Source organism: Furipterus horrens, unplaced genomic scaffold (assembly GCF_987537825.1).
Source record: "Furipterus horrens unplaced genomic scaffold, mFurHor1.1.pri manual_scaffold_2, whole genome shotgun sequence".
Classification (NCBI taxonomy): Eukaryota; Metazoa; Chordata; class Mammalia; order Chiroptera; family Furipteridae; genus Furipterus; species Furipterus horrens.
This window is the reverse complement of record NW_028327172.1, coordinates 7,654,484-7,671,387: the sequence shown is the minus strand read 5'-3', so window position 1 is coordinate 7,671,387 and position 16,904 is coordinate 7,654,484. Positions and strand designations below refer to the sequence as shown.

The 16,904-nt window shown below is 52.5% G+C and overlaps 1 protein-coding gene across 1 annotated transcript in view; it reads left to right on the top strand.

Moving 5' to 3' along the window:
- The first annotated feature begins 6,083 nt into the window (after positions 1-6,083).
- The window catches only part of FADS2 (fatty acid desaturase 2), a 33,279-nt gene continuing 22,458 nt past the window's right edge, over positions 6,084-16,904 (top strand). Inside the window, exons 1-4 of the mRNA XM_090260545.1 lie at positions 6,084-6,501; positions 14,154-14,264; positions 15,829-16,026; positions 16,143-16,244. Coding sequence (XP_090116671.1) covers positions 6,295-6,501; positions 14,154-14,264; positions 15,829-16,026; positions 16,143-16,244 — 618 coding nt within the window. The 5' untranslated portion in view covers positions 6,084-6,294. The remainder of the gene's footprint in view (positions 6,502-14,153; positions 14,265-15,828; positions 16,027-16,142; positions 16,245-16,904) is intronic.

Below are 16,904 nucleotides of genomic sequence, written 5' to 3'. Positions count from 1 at the left end.
ACTGCAGTTTTGAAATTAGTATGCCTATTTAAATCTGAAAACAGCTGAAAAATCGAACTCAACGGGAATTATGTTAAAAACTGTTCCCCTGTGTAATGGATATAAAAGATTTAACATAGTGCTTACCTAACGCAGAGTAAATGCTCAAGAAATGTCAATTATCGCCTTGACCAGTGTGGCTAGCAGGTTGGGCGTCATCCTGCAAAATGAAGGGTCACTGGTTCAATTCTTGATCAGCGCACATGCCTGGGTTGCGGGCCCGGTCCCCCGCTGGGGGCCTGTGAGACAACCAATCAATGTTTCTCTCCCTCTCTTTCTCCCTCCCTTAATAAATAAAACCTTTAGCCCTGGTTGGTGTGGTTCAGTGGATTAAGCGCTGACCTGCAAACTGAAAGGTCACCTGTTCAATTCTTGGTCAGGGCACGTGCCTGGGTTGCAGGCCAGGCCCCTAGTTGGGGGCATGTGAGAGGCAACCAGTCAATGTCTCTCTCGCACATTGATGTTCCTCTCCCTCTCGTTCTCTCTCCCTTTCCATCTTTCTAAAAATAAATACAAACAGAATCTTTTTTTAATGTTATTTAAAATAAATAAATAAATAAATCTCTTTTTACAAAAAACATGTTAATTCTCAGTGCCGGTAGCCAAAAACAAACAAACAAACAAACAATTATCAGCAGTGGCACCAAAGCCCTGGGACTGCTGATGCAACAACAGCTGTGATGATCGATCCCTTGTGTTGGGTATAGTGCTTCATAAACTGTCAAGTGTTTTTTTGTTTTTACTGCATTTGTCCGATTTTTGTCTTTATAATCCTATACGGTATGAATTTTACAGATGAGGAGGCCGTGGGTCGGAGAGAGAAAGTTACCTGGTCAGGGAGGGTCACACAGCCAGCAAGGGCCAAAGCTTGTTCTAGGATCCCGGCTTTCTAATACCCGTATATTGTGGGGGCTGGCTCATGGTTCATCGAGCCATTGTCCTTTCCTGGCTGGGACATGAGGTGTGCGCGGTCACCTTATCTGATGTGATTATCAAAGATTAGACACATCCTCCTGGGAGCACACTGGGTGCCTTTCCCTTCCCCCCTCCTTCTTCCCCCAGGCCTGTTGTTACCTTTACCTTCCCCTCCCCTAAGCTCCAAGAACCCTGCTTTTGCCTCTGTGACTTGTCTCCCAAAGCCTGCTTCTTCTTCTACCTCTGTGACTTTCTAAATAAACTTTCTCCTATAAAACAAACAAACAAAACAAAACAAAACCAAAAGAGGTTAGCCACATCCCCCCAGCCTGGGTTCCCCGTTACTCTAGAGCAGGCATCAGCCAGTCATTCTTACACTGGTTCCCTACTAGACATACATCTCCTTAGTCATTCGTTGATGTCATGATCAAAACTACATGGGGCGCTCCTATCATGATTTTGTATAAAAATAAGGTAATCTTCCCCCCTTCCCCACCTTACCCCCCGCATCCTCTCTGATGACATCCTATATATTTTTAGCCATTTGGGTTGGAGTTTTGGGCAAGGCCAATGACTTCAGGGAACATTATCAATATTTACGCGCTTTCCTTCCTCCCGCATCCATGCTGAATTAACTAGGCAACGAGAAACCATGGGCAGGAGAAGTCCAGTAAGAGCTGGGCTCAGCAAAATGACATCGAGGCAGTGACCGCAATGGCGGAGTGTTAGGTCTGCGACCCAGGGCAGTAGCGGCAGCATGGATTAAAAGGAGCAGATCGGAAATGCCGTCGGAAGTAGAATCTATAAAACACAAGGGTGGGAGAAAAGAGAAGAGAATTAAAAGACATTCTGAAATTCTGAGATTGAGTTTAAGAAAGAGTGGTGCCTAGCCAGGTTAGGACGTCATCCTGATACACCAAGGTTGGGGGTTCCAACCCCAGTCGGGGCACATACAAGAATCAACCAATGATGCATAAATGAGTAGAACCACAAAAATTGTTGTTTCTCTCTCTCCCTTTTCCTGTCTCTCTAAAATCAATAAATAAAAGGTTTCTTTTTAACGTTAAAAAAAAAAAAAAAGTGGTGCCATGAATAGAAACGAAGAAGTTCACAGGAAGGGCTAATTTTTAGGAGGGAAGATAAAAAATTCAGTTTTATACCCCAAACAGTGAAGGTTACACCTGGATGGACCCAAAGAACGCATCTGCTGAGTCCATGGGCTCAGGGAGGTGACACTGAGTTTGAGGTGCTGGTGGGACATTCAGCTGTGCACGAGGAGGAGGTGAGTGGATGTAGATTCACAATACAGAGTCACCCAAATGTGGTTCCTAAAGGAGAAAACATTGAAGCCCTGGTTGCTGTGGCTCAGTGGATTGAGCGTTGGCCTGCGAGCCAAGTGTCGCTGGTTCGATTCCCAGTCAGGGCACATGACTCGGTTGCACGTCAGGTCCCCAGTTGAGGGCGCAAGTGAGAGGCAACCACACAGTGATGTTTCTCTCCCTCTCTTTCTCCTTTCCCCTCTCTCTAAAGAAATAAAATAAATAAACAAATAAATAAATTATTTTAAAAATATATTTTTTTAAAAAAAGGAGAAAATATTGAGTGAGCCCAGCACAAGAACATTTAGAGGAAATGGAGGAAACAGAAAAATGGGTGCCCGACAGCAGAATCCAGTTGTCTGCAGTCAAAGAACCAAAGGAGCATGACATTGCTAGAGCGAAGGGACGTTGGCTTGCCAGGTGCCTCCAAGAGGTCTTGACCTTACTAGTGACCTTTCAGAGAGGGTTCTAGAAGGCTAGATGGGAGCAGGGCCTCAAGTTTGCATTCTAGAACTCAGGTCTACTTTCTTCTGGCTGAGGGCTGGACCTGTTACCTCCCTGACCAAGTCTGTTGTCCTCTGCAAAGATAAGCATATTAATACTTACCTTTGGCCTTGACGGGAAGGATGAGATCAGGAAGAGGAAGGATAAGAACCACCACCGACTGAGTCCTTTTTCTATACCAGGCGTTGTTCATTATTTGAGTTCTTTGCCCACACTAACCTACCAGAATTAGGGAACATTAGGATAGTCAAAGAAATGAATGGGAGACAGAAAGCAGACCCAGACAGGGATGACTACCTATTCACTCACAAAATTTGACACTGAATGGACTATGAAAGATAGGGGCCATGACTTGAGAAAAAAATTGACTTTGAAGATTGTTTTGAAGATTAGGGGCAACTTGGTCATATCTATCAACCAAGGAAAAAAAGAGCAGTCTGCTTCGGCTGCTGGTTCTCTACCTGTGCAGTGCTCGGTGTCTGAATCATACTCCCTCTTTAAGTATCTTTTTTTTATTGTTATTTTATTACAGTTGTCCCATCTTAGGTGTCTTTTACTTTCACTCTTTCTCGCCCTCTGATGACCTTCTGTGACCTGCCCATCTACCAGCAGACATCAGAGACTCCTTGTAAGGAGTAAGATGGAAAGCCCTGCTCACCTGTTCTTCGGGGAGGGTGGCACGGGCTCCATGCCCCCAGGCCCCGTCTTTCACTTCTACCCAGTCTTTCACCCACTTAGCTGAGAGGCCTGGGCTCCAAGCCACACAGGTCGGTCTCTTTAGATGCTGATAAAGTACAATGATCACAACGGATTCCTGGCAAGCGCCCCAGGAAGCTGCAGCCCTTGGTACTGCTGGAGGCAGCGGGGAGGGATTCTGAGGGGCAGGAGGAAGCCATGGGAACCTTGTCCCTCTCTGAGATCGCCTCTTTACCTAAGTGACTCTGGGGTCAGCTGGACACTGGGGTTTTCGCTAAAGGAACTGTTTTATCAGTCCATCCAAGTAGTGAGAACAATAAATAATAGAGTAGGAAGAGAGCAGATGGGGGCAAGGCAGTCGTGTCTGCTGTGGGCTGCAGCCTTCTAAAGTTCTCTCTTAGCTCAGGCCCCCTCTTCCTCTCTCACCTGGAATGTTGCAATGGCCCCTGAACTGACCTCCTTATTGAAACACACGAGGCTTTTCCCAATTTGAACACTGCCCATGGCAGGTCCCATCAGAACCCCCACCAAAGTCATTCCTTGTTCTTTTATTCATTCATTCATTCATTCATTCATGTCATCAGCAAAGGTTTCCCAGGGCCTACTCTGGGTAGGACTATGCGAGGATCTGCTGGGAACCACACACCCTGGCTGGTCTGCACTTCTTGTCCACCCCAAACACCCTCGCTGCCTTTCGGGGCCCATCGCCTTCCCCCTCACATGCCCGGCTCTCACCTGCGAGCCTCGTCCACACACTTGTCCCTGGGTCTCTTTTTAAAAAAGTGCTCCTTTTTCTGAGCTCCACGCCCTTTGACAGTTTTTTCCTTAAAGTTATCCATGTATTGTGTTAATCCTCCTTTTGAAAAAACCTTTTGAAAAAATCGCAGTCTTGGTGTTTATTTCAGTAACCCTTTAACAGACATCAATGTCAGTGTCCCTGGTGCTTGCTTCATCCCCTCCGAGTGTGTCAGTGAAGCTTTTTGTTTGGACGTCTAATCCCACTCTCCAGAACCAGAAGCCTTGCTCTCTTCCCACCTGGAGTTTGCCGCATGCGTGAAGGACACTCGAATGCATACCAGCATGATATGACAGTGCCACAGCAGGATCACCACAGTAGGAATGGTGTGAAAGCGACCGGTGTGGCCCCCACCACCCTGTCCCCACCAGCTGGCCAGAGTGGGCACCCTTCCACAACCCGTGTCAGCTTGCTCCCCAGCAAAGTTTCTACAGTGGTTCCTTTCCGCTGATTGCGTTAGGAGAGAGGCAGTGTGATGTCTGAACAGGCCCAGCTGTGTCCTCTGTGCATTGGGCCATTTCCTGGGTCCTAAACCTGTCCCTCTGTGTTTACATAAAACACTGGCGATTATTCACCTCACAGGGTTGGAGTGAGACGCTGACAAGAAGTGTGTGCTACCTCTCAGGGACCTAGAAATCATCCCGTTGGAATCTGAGGGCCCCTTATTAACTTCTAATTCCCAAGGCCTGCTTCCCCCCACCCCACCACACCCCACTCTGTTCTTCCTTCCTTCCCACTTGTCCTCAGCCAGGCTCTGCATGCATGGCCTTGCCAGCCCTCTCCTCGAGGCCCTGATCTAAACAGCTGCATCCAGCTAAGGCCTGGGGGGCTGCCCCTCCACCTATCCTTTTAACACCCCAGTCTTTATTTCCTGGAGTCTGTACAGCATTGCCCGGTTAATCGTGTGTGGTCCCGTAATGATTCCATCTTCGTCTCCCAATTAGACTGTGAGCTTCCTGAGCCCAAAGCAAGGACCATGCTCTGTTCCTAGTCGAGTCCCCACAGCCCCCACAACGGAGCTTCCTGCTCCCCCACCACGGCGCGTAGCACAAGGAAGCAAAGCAAAGAAAGGTTCCGCGACTCTTTCCTAAGATCGTCTGATTACAGGGCTCAGGGCCCTGGATGAGCCCGAGGCCAGCTCATTCCTCCAGGGAGGGCGCAGGAAGGCGCCAATGTGGAACGCGCAGACAATGTGCAGATACTGGAATCCCGATTTCAGCGCGCTGGGGAGGGCGTAGCCTAGCCACGCTAGCGCCGAAGTGCGGCTCGCCCGCCGGGAGGTTAGTGCCACCCACCCGTTCGCCTGGCCGGCCGAGCCCCCTTTGTGCGGGCATCAGGTGCAAACCCAGGCAGCGCGGGGCGTGCGCACACGCGCTCCGGAGCGCGCGGAGCCAGGCAGCCGCCTCAGCTCGCCCGCCAGCCAGCCCGCCCGCCCGGCTCCTCTGGGATCTCCTCCTGAGCCCCGGGCGGGGACAGGAGGAGGGAGGAGGTCGGACACGTAGCCGGCCTTGCGGCAGGGCTAAACTCGGCGCGGCCGGGCGGGCGGGGGAGCCGGGGACCGCCGCTACAGCCCGCTGGCCTTCGAAAGATCCTCCTGGGCCAATGGCAGGCGGGGCGACGGGCCCGGATTGGTGCAGGCGCTCTGCTGATCACTGTGGAAACCCGGACGGCGGGGAACGCGGGAGGATGCGGAGCCCGGGGCGGGGGAAGCCAGAGGGGCGGGCGGAGGAGGCGTCGAGGCTCTGAGCACCCGAGAGTTTTTACTGGTGGCAAAAGTCCATCGCGGGTTGGCGGGCGGAGGGCGGGGCGGAGGAAAGAGACTACTTGGGGGCCCTGGGAAGCCAGGGATATTCCGAGGGGTATTTGGCAGCACATTCCCAAGCAAAGTCGAGGAGGTTGGGGGAGGGGGCGCGGTGGGAGGAGGAGTAGGAGAAGACAAAAGCCGAAGGCGAGCAGTGCCCGGCGCATACTCGGGCAACTGGTGCCGGTTGGCTGCAATACGGGGGATCCCGGTCGGTAGGCACCATGGGGAAGGGAGGGAACCAGGGCGAGGGGGGCACTGAGCGCGAGGCGCCGTTGCCCACCTTCAGCTGGGAGGAGATTCAGAAACACAACCTGCGCACCGACAAGTGGCTCGTCATCGACCGCAAGGTCTACAACATCACCAAATGGTCCAGCCGGCACCCGGGAGGCCAGCGGGTCATCGGGCACTACGCGGGGGAAGATGCTACGGTAAGGGTCTGGGGCATTCTCCCGCCACCTTTCTCTACTGAAGGCGAGAGTCAGGAGCCATGAGCCCCAGGGCGCCAAACCGCCGCCTCTAAATGGAGCTTTGGGGCGCCCACAAGGGGAAGTGTGTCTACTGCGCTCATCCCCTGCTCCGAATCTTTGTCCCATGGGACAGGCGGGCCAACCTGCTATGGGGGTCGGATTTGGGACCCCGGGAGGCAGCGCCGCGGTGAAGATCCGAGCGGTGGAGAGCCGTGCAGGATCTACCGCGCGCACTGGGACCCACACGTCCTCCTCCTCCGCCGCCGCCGGGTTCACCCGAGCCAGGGACGTCCCAAAAGGGGGCGCTCCGGCCCTAGGGCTTTGGCGCCCCCAGCGTGGAAGATGGCCGCCCGGGCGCTGCGGAACGGAGCCGGAGAGGAGCCAGGTGTGGGGCCCCGAGAGCGTCCCTCACTCTGCAGCCAGGCTAGGGGGCGGGGAAGGAAAGCTCGTTCCCGGCCCGAGCTTGCTCCTGCCGGAGTCTGGTCTAAGGAGGTCCGCAATGGCTGCCTCGGAGAGACCGCCTGGGAGCTGCTGTTCCCACGCTCTCAGACTCCCAGGACCCACCTCACCCCGAGGATCAGCCTTCTTGGGGACTCGGGTGGGGACTTTGTGAAAAGGAGAAAGGTCTGGAGTTTGCAAAGCCCAGATTGAGAGTCGTGCCCGTGAGCCGCGTGGATTTAGCTGCACTAGGCTGGTTTGGCAACAGGTCCAGGTGCAGCCGAGGTTACTCTGGGACGTTCAACTCAATGGTCCTCTTTTAAATCCAGCCAGGAATGTCCTTCCCTCATTTTGCTCAACCCCTATCCCAGAAGCTTACTTCCTTCTAAGATCAGACTTTTTAAAAAAGGGCATGAACTGTACTAACTAGGGATGTAGTTTAATGGTAGAATGAGCAACTGGATATTCTTTCTCTCCGCCCCCCCCCGCCCCCACCCTTCACCATGGGAAGAACAGGAAGGGGACTTGAAGAGAAGAGGCAGAAACAAGCTAGGAATCAAGAGAGTTTTGTTTGTTTTTAGGCTGTTGAGCAGGTGCTTTGCCTGTTGGCGCATGGACCGGCTTCTTCCTCAGAGTTTGGGGAGTGGCAGTATGAAGGGCCCAGTAAGTTTGGGGAGGGACTGATCAGCACATAGAGGTGGCCTCCGCTGCAGCTCTCGAATGCACTGTTAGGAGCCAATCACCATGCAGTCAGGTCTTGACAAAAGGCTGAAAGTCAAGGAAGCTCTTCTTGGGACAATTCAGGGTCTCCCTAGGGAAGTTTCCTGTTTCTGAAGGAGAGACCCCAGAACTCAGGACTTCCTCTTCCCCCAGAAAGATGACCTAGTGAAGGGCAAGGGCAATTGCTTTTTGGGCCTCCCTGGTCCTCCCCATCCAAGTGTGTACAGATCCACGTTTCGCTCTCACCTCGCTGTTTTTCTGTGTGTGTCTGTCTTTCTCTATAAAACCAATAAACGTATCCAAGAAAAAAACAACTAAGGAAGAAAAAAAAAGAAGTTAGAACTTCTTGGCCTTGCCTGTCAGAATAAAAGTTGCTTAATTTTTTGAGCTTACAAATCACAATCATACCTCTTAAGTCATTTAGCCAAGCCTGGGATCAGCTCTAATCATGTCTGATTGCTCATTGCTCTTATGTTTAAAAACCTGCTCAAGCAGAAGCACCTGGGCCTAAACTCAGGCCCTACCATCACTGAGTCCTCCCTCCCTATTTCATCTCTGATCTCTTTCCCTCTGGTCCTCTGGCACCTCTCTGATATCCATGCTTTGCTGTGGGCAAAAGGAACGCTCACTCAGGTCCCCAAGGGTGTCTGCTCTTCTCATGGCGAAGTCCCACCACTGCAGAGCTTTCACCACTGGGGACTTTTAATCTTCAACTACAATTTCGTCACACATTTATTCAGTGTCTCCATGGCTCAGAGCTAGGCCCTGAGCACAAAGGTGAGTAAGCCACCCACAAGGAATGCATCTGTTTGGTTGCTTCCCTCCTTCCTCTCAAGTTGGGACTTGAATGCAGACCCTCTGCCTCTAGATTCCAGCTCTTCCCATCCCCCTGGTCCGGCACGTTCCTGCCCCGATCCCTCTTAGAACCCAGAGAAGGAGAGAAGAGGTCAGGGTGCATCTTCTATCTTTCAACCTGCTCCCACACTGTTCTTGTGGAAAGGCCACAGACGGAAAATGGAAGGGGTCCTATCCTCCTTTAAACAGGACAAGAGGGTCACAGTAGAGGAAGATGACATGGGTTTCAGTGCCAGACTTGTGAATTCCTAGGCAAGACACTTACCTTGGCCTCCCCTTTCCAGATCTATGAAATGGGAAGGTTATTATCAGGCTCAAGTGGGCTGTGTGTGAGGTCACTGTTTGAACTTCAGAATGCTCTACAGGTGTGAGGGATCCTTACGGCACCTGTGTTCCGAGCATACACACTGGGGAGCTCAGTAAACAGGAAAAAAAGTGTGAAGAACGGGAACCTGAGTGACCCCATTTTTTCCAAAGGAAAAGACATTAACTGCAATAGAAATTCCTCTCTTGGCTGTGCCTGGAGGGCAGCTCCACTTTCTCAGTTCAATCTGGGTAGAAGGAGTCCCATCTCTGCTGGCCACAGCCTCAGGGACGATCCCCCACCCAACCCAGGTTTCCCGGTATTCTATACAGAGTCCAGGGATGGAGAGCCCTGCTTCTCCGCTGTAATCCCACCTTGCCCAGGTAGCCTGCATGGGGCCTGCTTCCTGTGTAGCCCTACCCTTCCCAGCTCCCAGCAGTGCATGTACCTGGCATCAGGGACACTTGCCAAGATCTCTGGGCACAGATCACTGCCCCCACCAGCCTCCAATGCTTTTTTCCCTTTGGAGGGGACGTGGCATAAGAGGCTTCCTGCCCTGCCTGCATCTCTGCTTGCTTTGGAAACGAAGTCAGCATCCCTGTCTCCAGCTGAGAACCCAGGGTCCCCCCTTTGCTTCTCCCTTTCTAACCACGTGTTCCAGAGTCCGGGTTCCCAGGGCTGCTGCCTGCAGCACCATGTGCCTGGAGCTGGCTCCTCCCACACTTCTGAGTCCCCTGCTCAGTGCCCGGATGTGCGAAGCTGGATTAGGGACCAGCCATGCTCTGCAGAGAAGGTGGACTCAGCCAGGAATAAATCTTGGCATCAGGTGCTCAGAGCACAGGGAGGAGCTATGAGCTCTACCTGGAGTGGGGCTGGGACAGGGATTACGTCTTTTTGTACGAGTTGGCTGGCGTTGGAACCAGGTAACGGCAGAAGCAGGAACCATGAAGGCCAGGCAGTGTGCCATGCACATCTTCCATTTGAGAATCGGGGCGTTGTGGCCCTCCCTCCTGCGGCCTGCCCCCCTTGCCCCCAGTACACCCTGCAGGGGCTGCGTTCCTCTCTGCTCTTTCAACCCGTTTGCTCCTCCTTTCTCTTCGTCTGTGTCCATGGGCTTTTCCTGGAAAGTGTTTGGCTTCTCTCCCTGTCTATCCTACTAGAGCCTGGTTTAAATTATTTCCAGCTCTACCCTCGAGTTGTTCCAGTCTTGCCTCGCCTTGCCACCAGCAGTCACTTCTGTAATGGAGCAGCTATTGGGGAACTTCTCCAAGTGGGTGCAGCACGTCTGTCACACTTGGAAGGGGGAGACACAGTGGTCAGCTCTCAGGGAAAAGGAAGCTCCGTTTGGTTGAGGGCTTTGTATTAACAGTGGGAAACTATAGAGTTCAGGCACACCTGGAGTGTGACCAGGGACAAGTAGCTTTGTCTCCCTTGGCCTGTTCTCATCTCTAATACAGGACCTGTCTCGGAGTTTGGTAAAGATTAGTGGCTTGTGAACACAAAGCCTGTGGCTCAGTGGCTGGTCCACATAAATTCAGCAAGTGGCCCCTCTACCAACCACCGGTGTGTAAGAGCTGGAAAAAGTGAGGAGCTCCGCTGATCCAGACGCATAAACCGGGTTGTGCAAAACAGCAGAAGGGTCTGAACATGATTGCAGAGTGGAAAAGTCTCCTGGGATTAGGGGGTGCAGAGTCGTGGGGTCCTGGGTCCCCACATTTACTGTGAGCCCTTGTGTTGGGCACTGTTGTACGCGCTGCGGCTAGTGCAGTAAATGAGATGGGCATATGGCCTATCCCCTGTGGAGCTTATATTCCAATGGGAGAGACAGACAATAAAGAAGTGAGCACAGCCCTGACCGGTGTGGCTCAGTGGGGTTGGGCATCGTTCTGCAAAGCAAAAGTTGGCTGGTTCGATTACTGCTCAGAGCACATGCCTGGGTTGTGGGCCATGCCCCCAGTTGAGAGTGTGCAAGGGACAACCAATCGATGTTTCTCTCCCTCTCTTTTTTCCTCTCTTCCCCTCACTAAAAAAAAAAAAAAAAAAAAAAAAATGTGAGCACAAATGCTCCCCAGTTAATGATGGTTTGACTTAAGATTTGTCTACCTGACGGTGCTGCAAAAGGGGTGGGCATCATAAGTTGCACTAGGCTTTGTGTTAGGGGGTTTTGCCCAACTGTAGGCTAATGAGTGTTCCGAGCATGTTTAAGATGGGCTGGGCTAAGCTATGATCAGTAGGTTAGGTGTAGTAAGTGCATTTTCTCATTTTGATATCTTCAGCCGGCAATAGATTTAGTGGGACAGAACCCCATCGTAAGTCGAGGAGCATCTATACATAATATATCCTGTGATCCTGGTAACTGTTGAGAATAAGATAAAATATGTCTCGGAGAAAGTGTGGGGCTGAGGGCGGCTATTTCCGGCGGGGTGGCTGGGAAAAGCCTTTCTGAGGTGCATCCCCTATGGAGCCAGCCATGGGGCGCCGTGGGAGCAGGAGTCCAGGCCAGGGTGAAGGGCAGAGCAAAGGCCCTACTGTGGGTCCCATGGCGGTTCTCACCAGGCCTGCTCAGAGAACTGGCAGATCCAACAACGCTCAGCTTTCTGAACTGGCAGGAGGCGTCAGGTGTGTGGGGAGACAGTCCCTGAGCCAGGTGAGCCTGGATTGGATGCACATGGAGCACAGGACGCCACCTTCCCGAGCTCCAGGGTCTTCCCTGCCAAGTAGGGCTTGAGGCCTCAGGGCTCCAGCTCCCTGCCTGGCACGTGGCGATTCCCTTGCCCAGGAGTGAGAGCCCCACCAGGTCCCCAGCCCGGGCAAGGGCCTGGAGGCATGGCCTGGACCTGGTGGCTGTGGCAGGAGCTGGATGCGGGGTGAGCGCACTTGCAGATGACTGTCCTGAGTCCTACCTCCCCACGAAAAGCCGAGAGTAACCGTTGAATTGTCAGACAAGGCAGCTCTTCCTCAGGAAGCCGCCTTTATCAGGGACTTCCTCTTAGTGTCTCAGGGGCTCCGGTCTGATGTGAGGGGGACCAGTGAAAGGGCTCTTTTAGGCTCCCACTTGAGGAGGCAGCGCTGCTCACTACACTGCCACCAACGTGCTGGGCCTGGCCTTGGGAAGCAGCGCTGGGCCCTTCCCAGGGCCTTGGAACATCAGCGCTGGGAGAGACCCCCCTTTGCGAGTGGGCAGCCGGCCCAGAGTGGGCACAGCTGCTCAGGACCGCACCCCAGCCCCCCTCACTGCCTGCCCAGGGACCCTGGAAGAGCGGCAGGTCTCTTCTCTGGAAATATTCAGAATGGGGATACTCTACCACCATCCCTTTTCTGTTCAGCTAGGGGGACACAGCCCTTTTTTTAAAAAAACTCTGGGCCCAGTTTTCCTCTGCACAAAGTGTTGCTTTATAAGTCTGTTCTAGACACAAATAGAACAGAGGCGAGGCCAAAGGACTTGGTGCCAGGGAGGCAGTAAGAACATGGGAGAAGACCGGCAATTACCGTGGCGAGATACTGGGGTGGGGAGTAGGGGCGGGGGCGAGTGAGAACGTTTTTATGCACGGTCAGCATTTTCCGTATTTCTCCCCCTTTATTTTTAATTTGAAAATTTCCAGACATACAGAAAAGTTAAAAATGAGTGAACACCTGTAGAGTTTCCTCATTATGCACGTGCAATTTCCTTTCCCTGAATCATAGGAAAATACATTGTATCATATGGCACATCAGCCCTAAATTCTTCGCCATCTTTTCCTAAGAATTGGGACATTCTCAAACATAATCGCAATACCTTTCTCAAATATGATAGAATTCATAATAATGCTTTAATATGGTCAGATATCCAGTCCTTTTTCATATTTTCTCACTCAACACCCCCCCCAAAATTGTCTTATATAACTGCTGGGGTTTCCCCCCTCCCTCCGAATGGAGCCTTTCAAATCAAACATTGCAGTTTTTATATCTTTTTATTATCTCTTTATTCAGTCTCTTTTAATCTAGACATTGCCCCCCACCCCCCGCCCCGGCCCTGCCAAACACACACACACTTTTTTCCCCACTATGTTGATTTTCCTGATTGTTTCTCCTGGTGCCATTGAACTTGTTCCTCTGTCCTAGCAATGTCCCGAAGCTTGATATCATGCAGAGTGAATACTGTTTACCATGGGGACATCCTACTGTGGCCCATCAGGGGAACCAGGTGGCAGTTCACCTCCAAGGCAGATGCTATATTTGTTATGAGACAATTTATGAAATGTACATAATAGGTACAAAACACAAAAAACTGGAGCCCTGGCTGGTGGGGCTCAGTGGACTGAGTGCCGGCCTGCAAACCAAAGGGTCGCCCATTTGATTCCCAGTCAGGGCGCGTGCCTGGGTTGTGGGCCAGGTCCCCTCTTGGGGCGTGTGAGAGGCACCCACACATTGATGTTTCTCTCCCTCTCTTTCTCCCTCCCTGCCCCTCTCTCTAAAAATAAAATAAATAAAATCTTTTTAAAAAGGAAAAAAAAACTGGAAGGAAATATGCTAAAGTACCAGCAACGGTCACTCTCTGGGTGGTATTTATTTTCCTCTCTGTTCTGTCCTATTATTTACTAAATTTGCCAAAACTATGCACATTAGCACTTTACAATTGAAAAAGATTAAAATGGATAACACTTTCTCAATTTTAAAAGCAATAAAGCAGTGTTAGAGGAAGTTTGGAAAGTAATGAAAATAAAACAAGCCATAATGCCACCACCTTAACATATAACAGTTTAGAGCCTCCCCAAAAATTATTTTTATAATTTTCATAATTAATTTCATATTTTTTAAAATTTTGAAAAAGTTTTTTTCAGAAATGTTTTTACCTAATCCTGCATTTGTTTTTGGTTCAACACTGTCCCTATCTTCCACGCAGGGGTAGTCGCCAGCCTTGTCCCCGCATTGATAGCTGAGCGCCGGGTGTGTGGGTGGCCCACTTTGTGGGGTCCCTGGCCCTGCTCAGCCCCGCACCAGCACCCTGAATCTCTCCCTGGAGGAGCGCCTTGTTCCGACTTGCCCAGAGGCAGCCCGCGTGTCCCCGTGCCCACTGTCGCAAAGCTCAGCGGCCCCTCATCAGGGCACAGGCCTGGGTGGCACCTCGGTGGGCACGGGGCGCTGAGGCATCTGCCCTGGGTGAGGCCTAAAGGAGCATTTGGGGCCAGCACATGCGAGGCCACATCGGTGCCGGAGTGGGAGGCACAGAGAGGTCTGCTTGTGGGTCCTGCCCTTGCGGGTAGGAGTGCAGGCTGAGGTCGGGGTCCCCACTCACCACCTACCCCCTGCTCCCCAGGATGCCTTTCGTGCCTTCCACCGGGACCTTGACTTTGTGCGCAAGTTCATGAAGCCCCTGCTGATTGGCGAGCTGGCCCCGGAGGAGCCCAGCCAGGACCGGGGCAAGAACGTGAGTCAGACCGGAGCGACGACGGAGGGGAGGGTCCGTGGGAGATGAGGACTCCCACCGCCAGGTGGACAGAGCTGGGTGTGGGGCAGGGGAGCGTCATGCCAGTCCAGGGTGAGCCGCCACCCACGAGCTGGGGTCAGGGAGGGCTCAGAGCCTCTACCGGCCACGAGCCCCCACCACTGGGGTCTTGCTGCCAGGCCACCCTCCGCGCCCAGCCTCTACCTCTGGGGCCTCAGTGGGCCCAGGCTGAGCAGAGGGCTGTCCCCTCTTGTCCCTGTGTCTTCCAGAGGGCAACCTCGCTTCCTACTGGCTCACCTTGCCTGCTCCTCCTCTCATCTTTCCCTCCTGGAGCTGGGCAGGGGGCCCACCTGAACTGCACTGGTGACTGCGCCCTCCACCCCTTCCAGGCAGCTTCTCTCCCCACCCCCACCGCCACCGCACCGCCACCGCCCAGCAGACCGCAGGCTCCGCCCCTCCGGACCCTGCTCCTGCTCCTCTAGCCCCCACCCTGTCTCCCCACTTTCACTGCGCTTGAGTGGTGGCCAGAGATAACTCTGGGTTGGTTCTTCACGGCCGGATCTGGCCTCCCCCATCCCCTGGCTGCCGATCAAAGGACCCTGGGTGTGTCCCGTAGGTGCCTTCAGCCCTTGCTCTCCACTTCCTTCCCCCATTCCTGCCCTGCCTCCCAGCCAGGCCCCTGTCTCCTCAGAGCCATCCTGGGTGCTGCCTCCTGACCCCTGACCCCACCAGTCCTGTCCTGCCTCCCTCCCCGGCTCCGGGGGCGGGGGCTGCTTCCCACGCAGTTTATGTCTCCTCCACCTCAACCTTCTCGAGGCCCGATGGGGTACCCAGAACGAGTGCTGCAGCCTCGCTCGTTTAGTGGAACCTGCAAGCTTTTACGTTTGTGTGTGTGTTGGGGGGGAGGCGTGTGTGTAAAATAGACGTAAAATAAAATCTACCATTTTAACCACTTTTAGGTGTACAGGTCAGTGGCTTTGAGTACATTCATACTGTTGTGCAACCATTACTCCAGAGCTCTTTCTCTCCAGAACTTTTCCGTCTTCCCAAACTGAGACTGTCCCCATTAAACATTAACTCCCAGTCTCCCTCCCCCAGGCCACGGTGAATACCATTCTGTGTTCTATGGTTTTGCCTATTCTAGGTACCCCAGCTAAGTGGAATCAGTTGATTATTTGTGTGTTTGTGTCTGGCTTAATTGCACCGAGCATAGTGTCTTCAAGGCTCATCTAAGCTGTAGGCATGTGTGAAGACGTCCTTCCTTTGTAAAGACTGAGTGACATCCCGTTGTATGGATGGACCCTCTTTGTTTAACCATATTCATCCATTTGTTCTGCCTCCTGCCTACTGTGAATAATGCTTCTCTGAACAGGGGTGTACAAAATGCAAGCATTTGCGTCAAATCCTTTCTCTGCCACCTAACTGCCTGTGGACAAACGCATAGTCCCCAGGGCTGGGCCAGGCCCAGGCAGGCACGTGGTATTGACAGCAGTTGTCCTGCATGGTGGCCGGTGGCTGACACTTTCCCCGTGTTCTTGCTCCACAGTCCCAGATCACCGAGGACTTCCGGGCCCTGAGGAAGACTGCCGAGGACATGAACCTGTTCAAGAGCAACCACCTTTTCTTCCTCCTCCTCCTGGCCCACATCATCGTCATGGAGAGCATCGCGTGGTTCATCATCTTTTACTTCGGCAATGGCTGGATTCCAACCATCATCACAGCCTTTGTCCTTGCTACCTCTCAGGTGAGGTGTGACACCCTCACCTGTCGCTCGAAGCCCCCCACTCCCCCAGCTCACAGGGGCCTGGTACCTGGGCATGGCTGTGGCCTCTGTGAAAGCACCTGGCCCTCTCTCCCCAGGCCCAAGCTGGATGGCTGCAACATGATTACGGCCACCTCTCTGTCTATAAGAAGTCCATGTGGAACCACATCGTCCACAAGTTCATCATTGGCCACTTAAAGGTAAAGGTCAGCAGCCTGGGCACCTGTCCCATCAGTTAGCAGTCGATGAAGCTCTATTTCACTTGACTCTGAGACCAGGTCTCCTCTTGGGCCAGCGGACTTTTTTTTTTTTTTTTTTTAAAGATTTATTTATTTATTTTTAGAGAGAGGGGAAGGGAGAGAGAAAGAGGGAGAGAAACATCATTGTATGGTTGCCTCTCGCATACCCCCAACCAGGCACATGGCCTGTAACCCAGGCATGTGCCCTGTCTGGGAATCGAACCAGCAACTCTTTGCTTCGCAGACCGGCGCTCAATCCACTGAGCCACACCAGCCAGGGCAGCTGTGAGACTTTTAAATCCTCCACTTCTCCAACCTGCTGAGCCCTGACTCCATTTCTTTTTTTTTTTTTTTTTTAAGATTTTATTTATTTTTAGAGAGAAGGGAAGGGAGTGCCAGAGGTGTTTAAAACTCAGAAGGTAAGGCAGTTCTGTCCACCCTGCAGAGGCCGGCCCACAGCAGTGGCAAGTTTGTAAAAAACCCTAGCGGGACTTGCCAGTGACCTTGTGCTGATCTGAGAGGCGTTATCTCCTTGGTTTTGGAAATAAGACCTTGCCAGCTCTCTCTCTGAAACAGGTCATCCTCCCCGCACCTTAGCCCTTTCCCTTCAAGCCTCCAGCT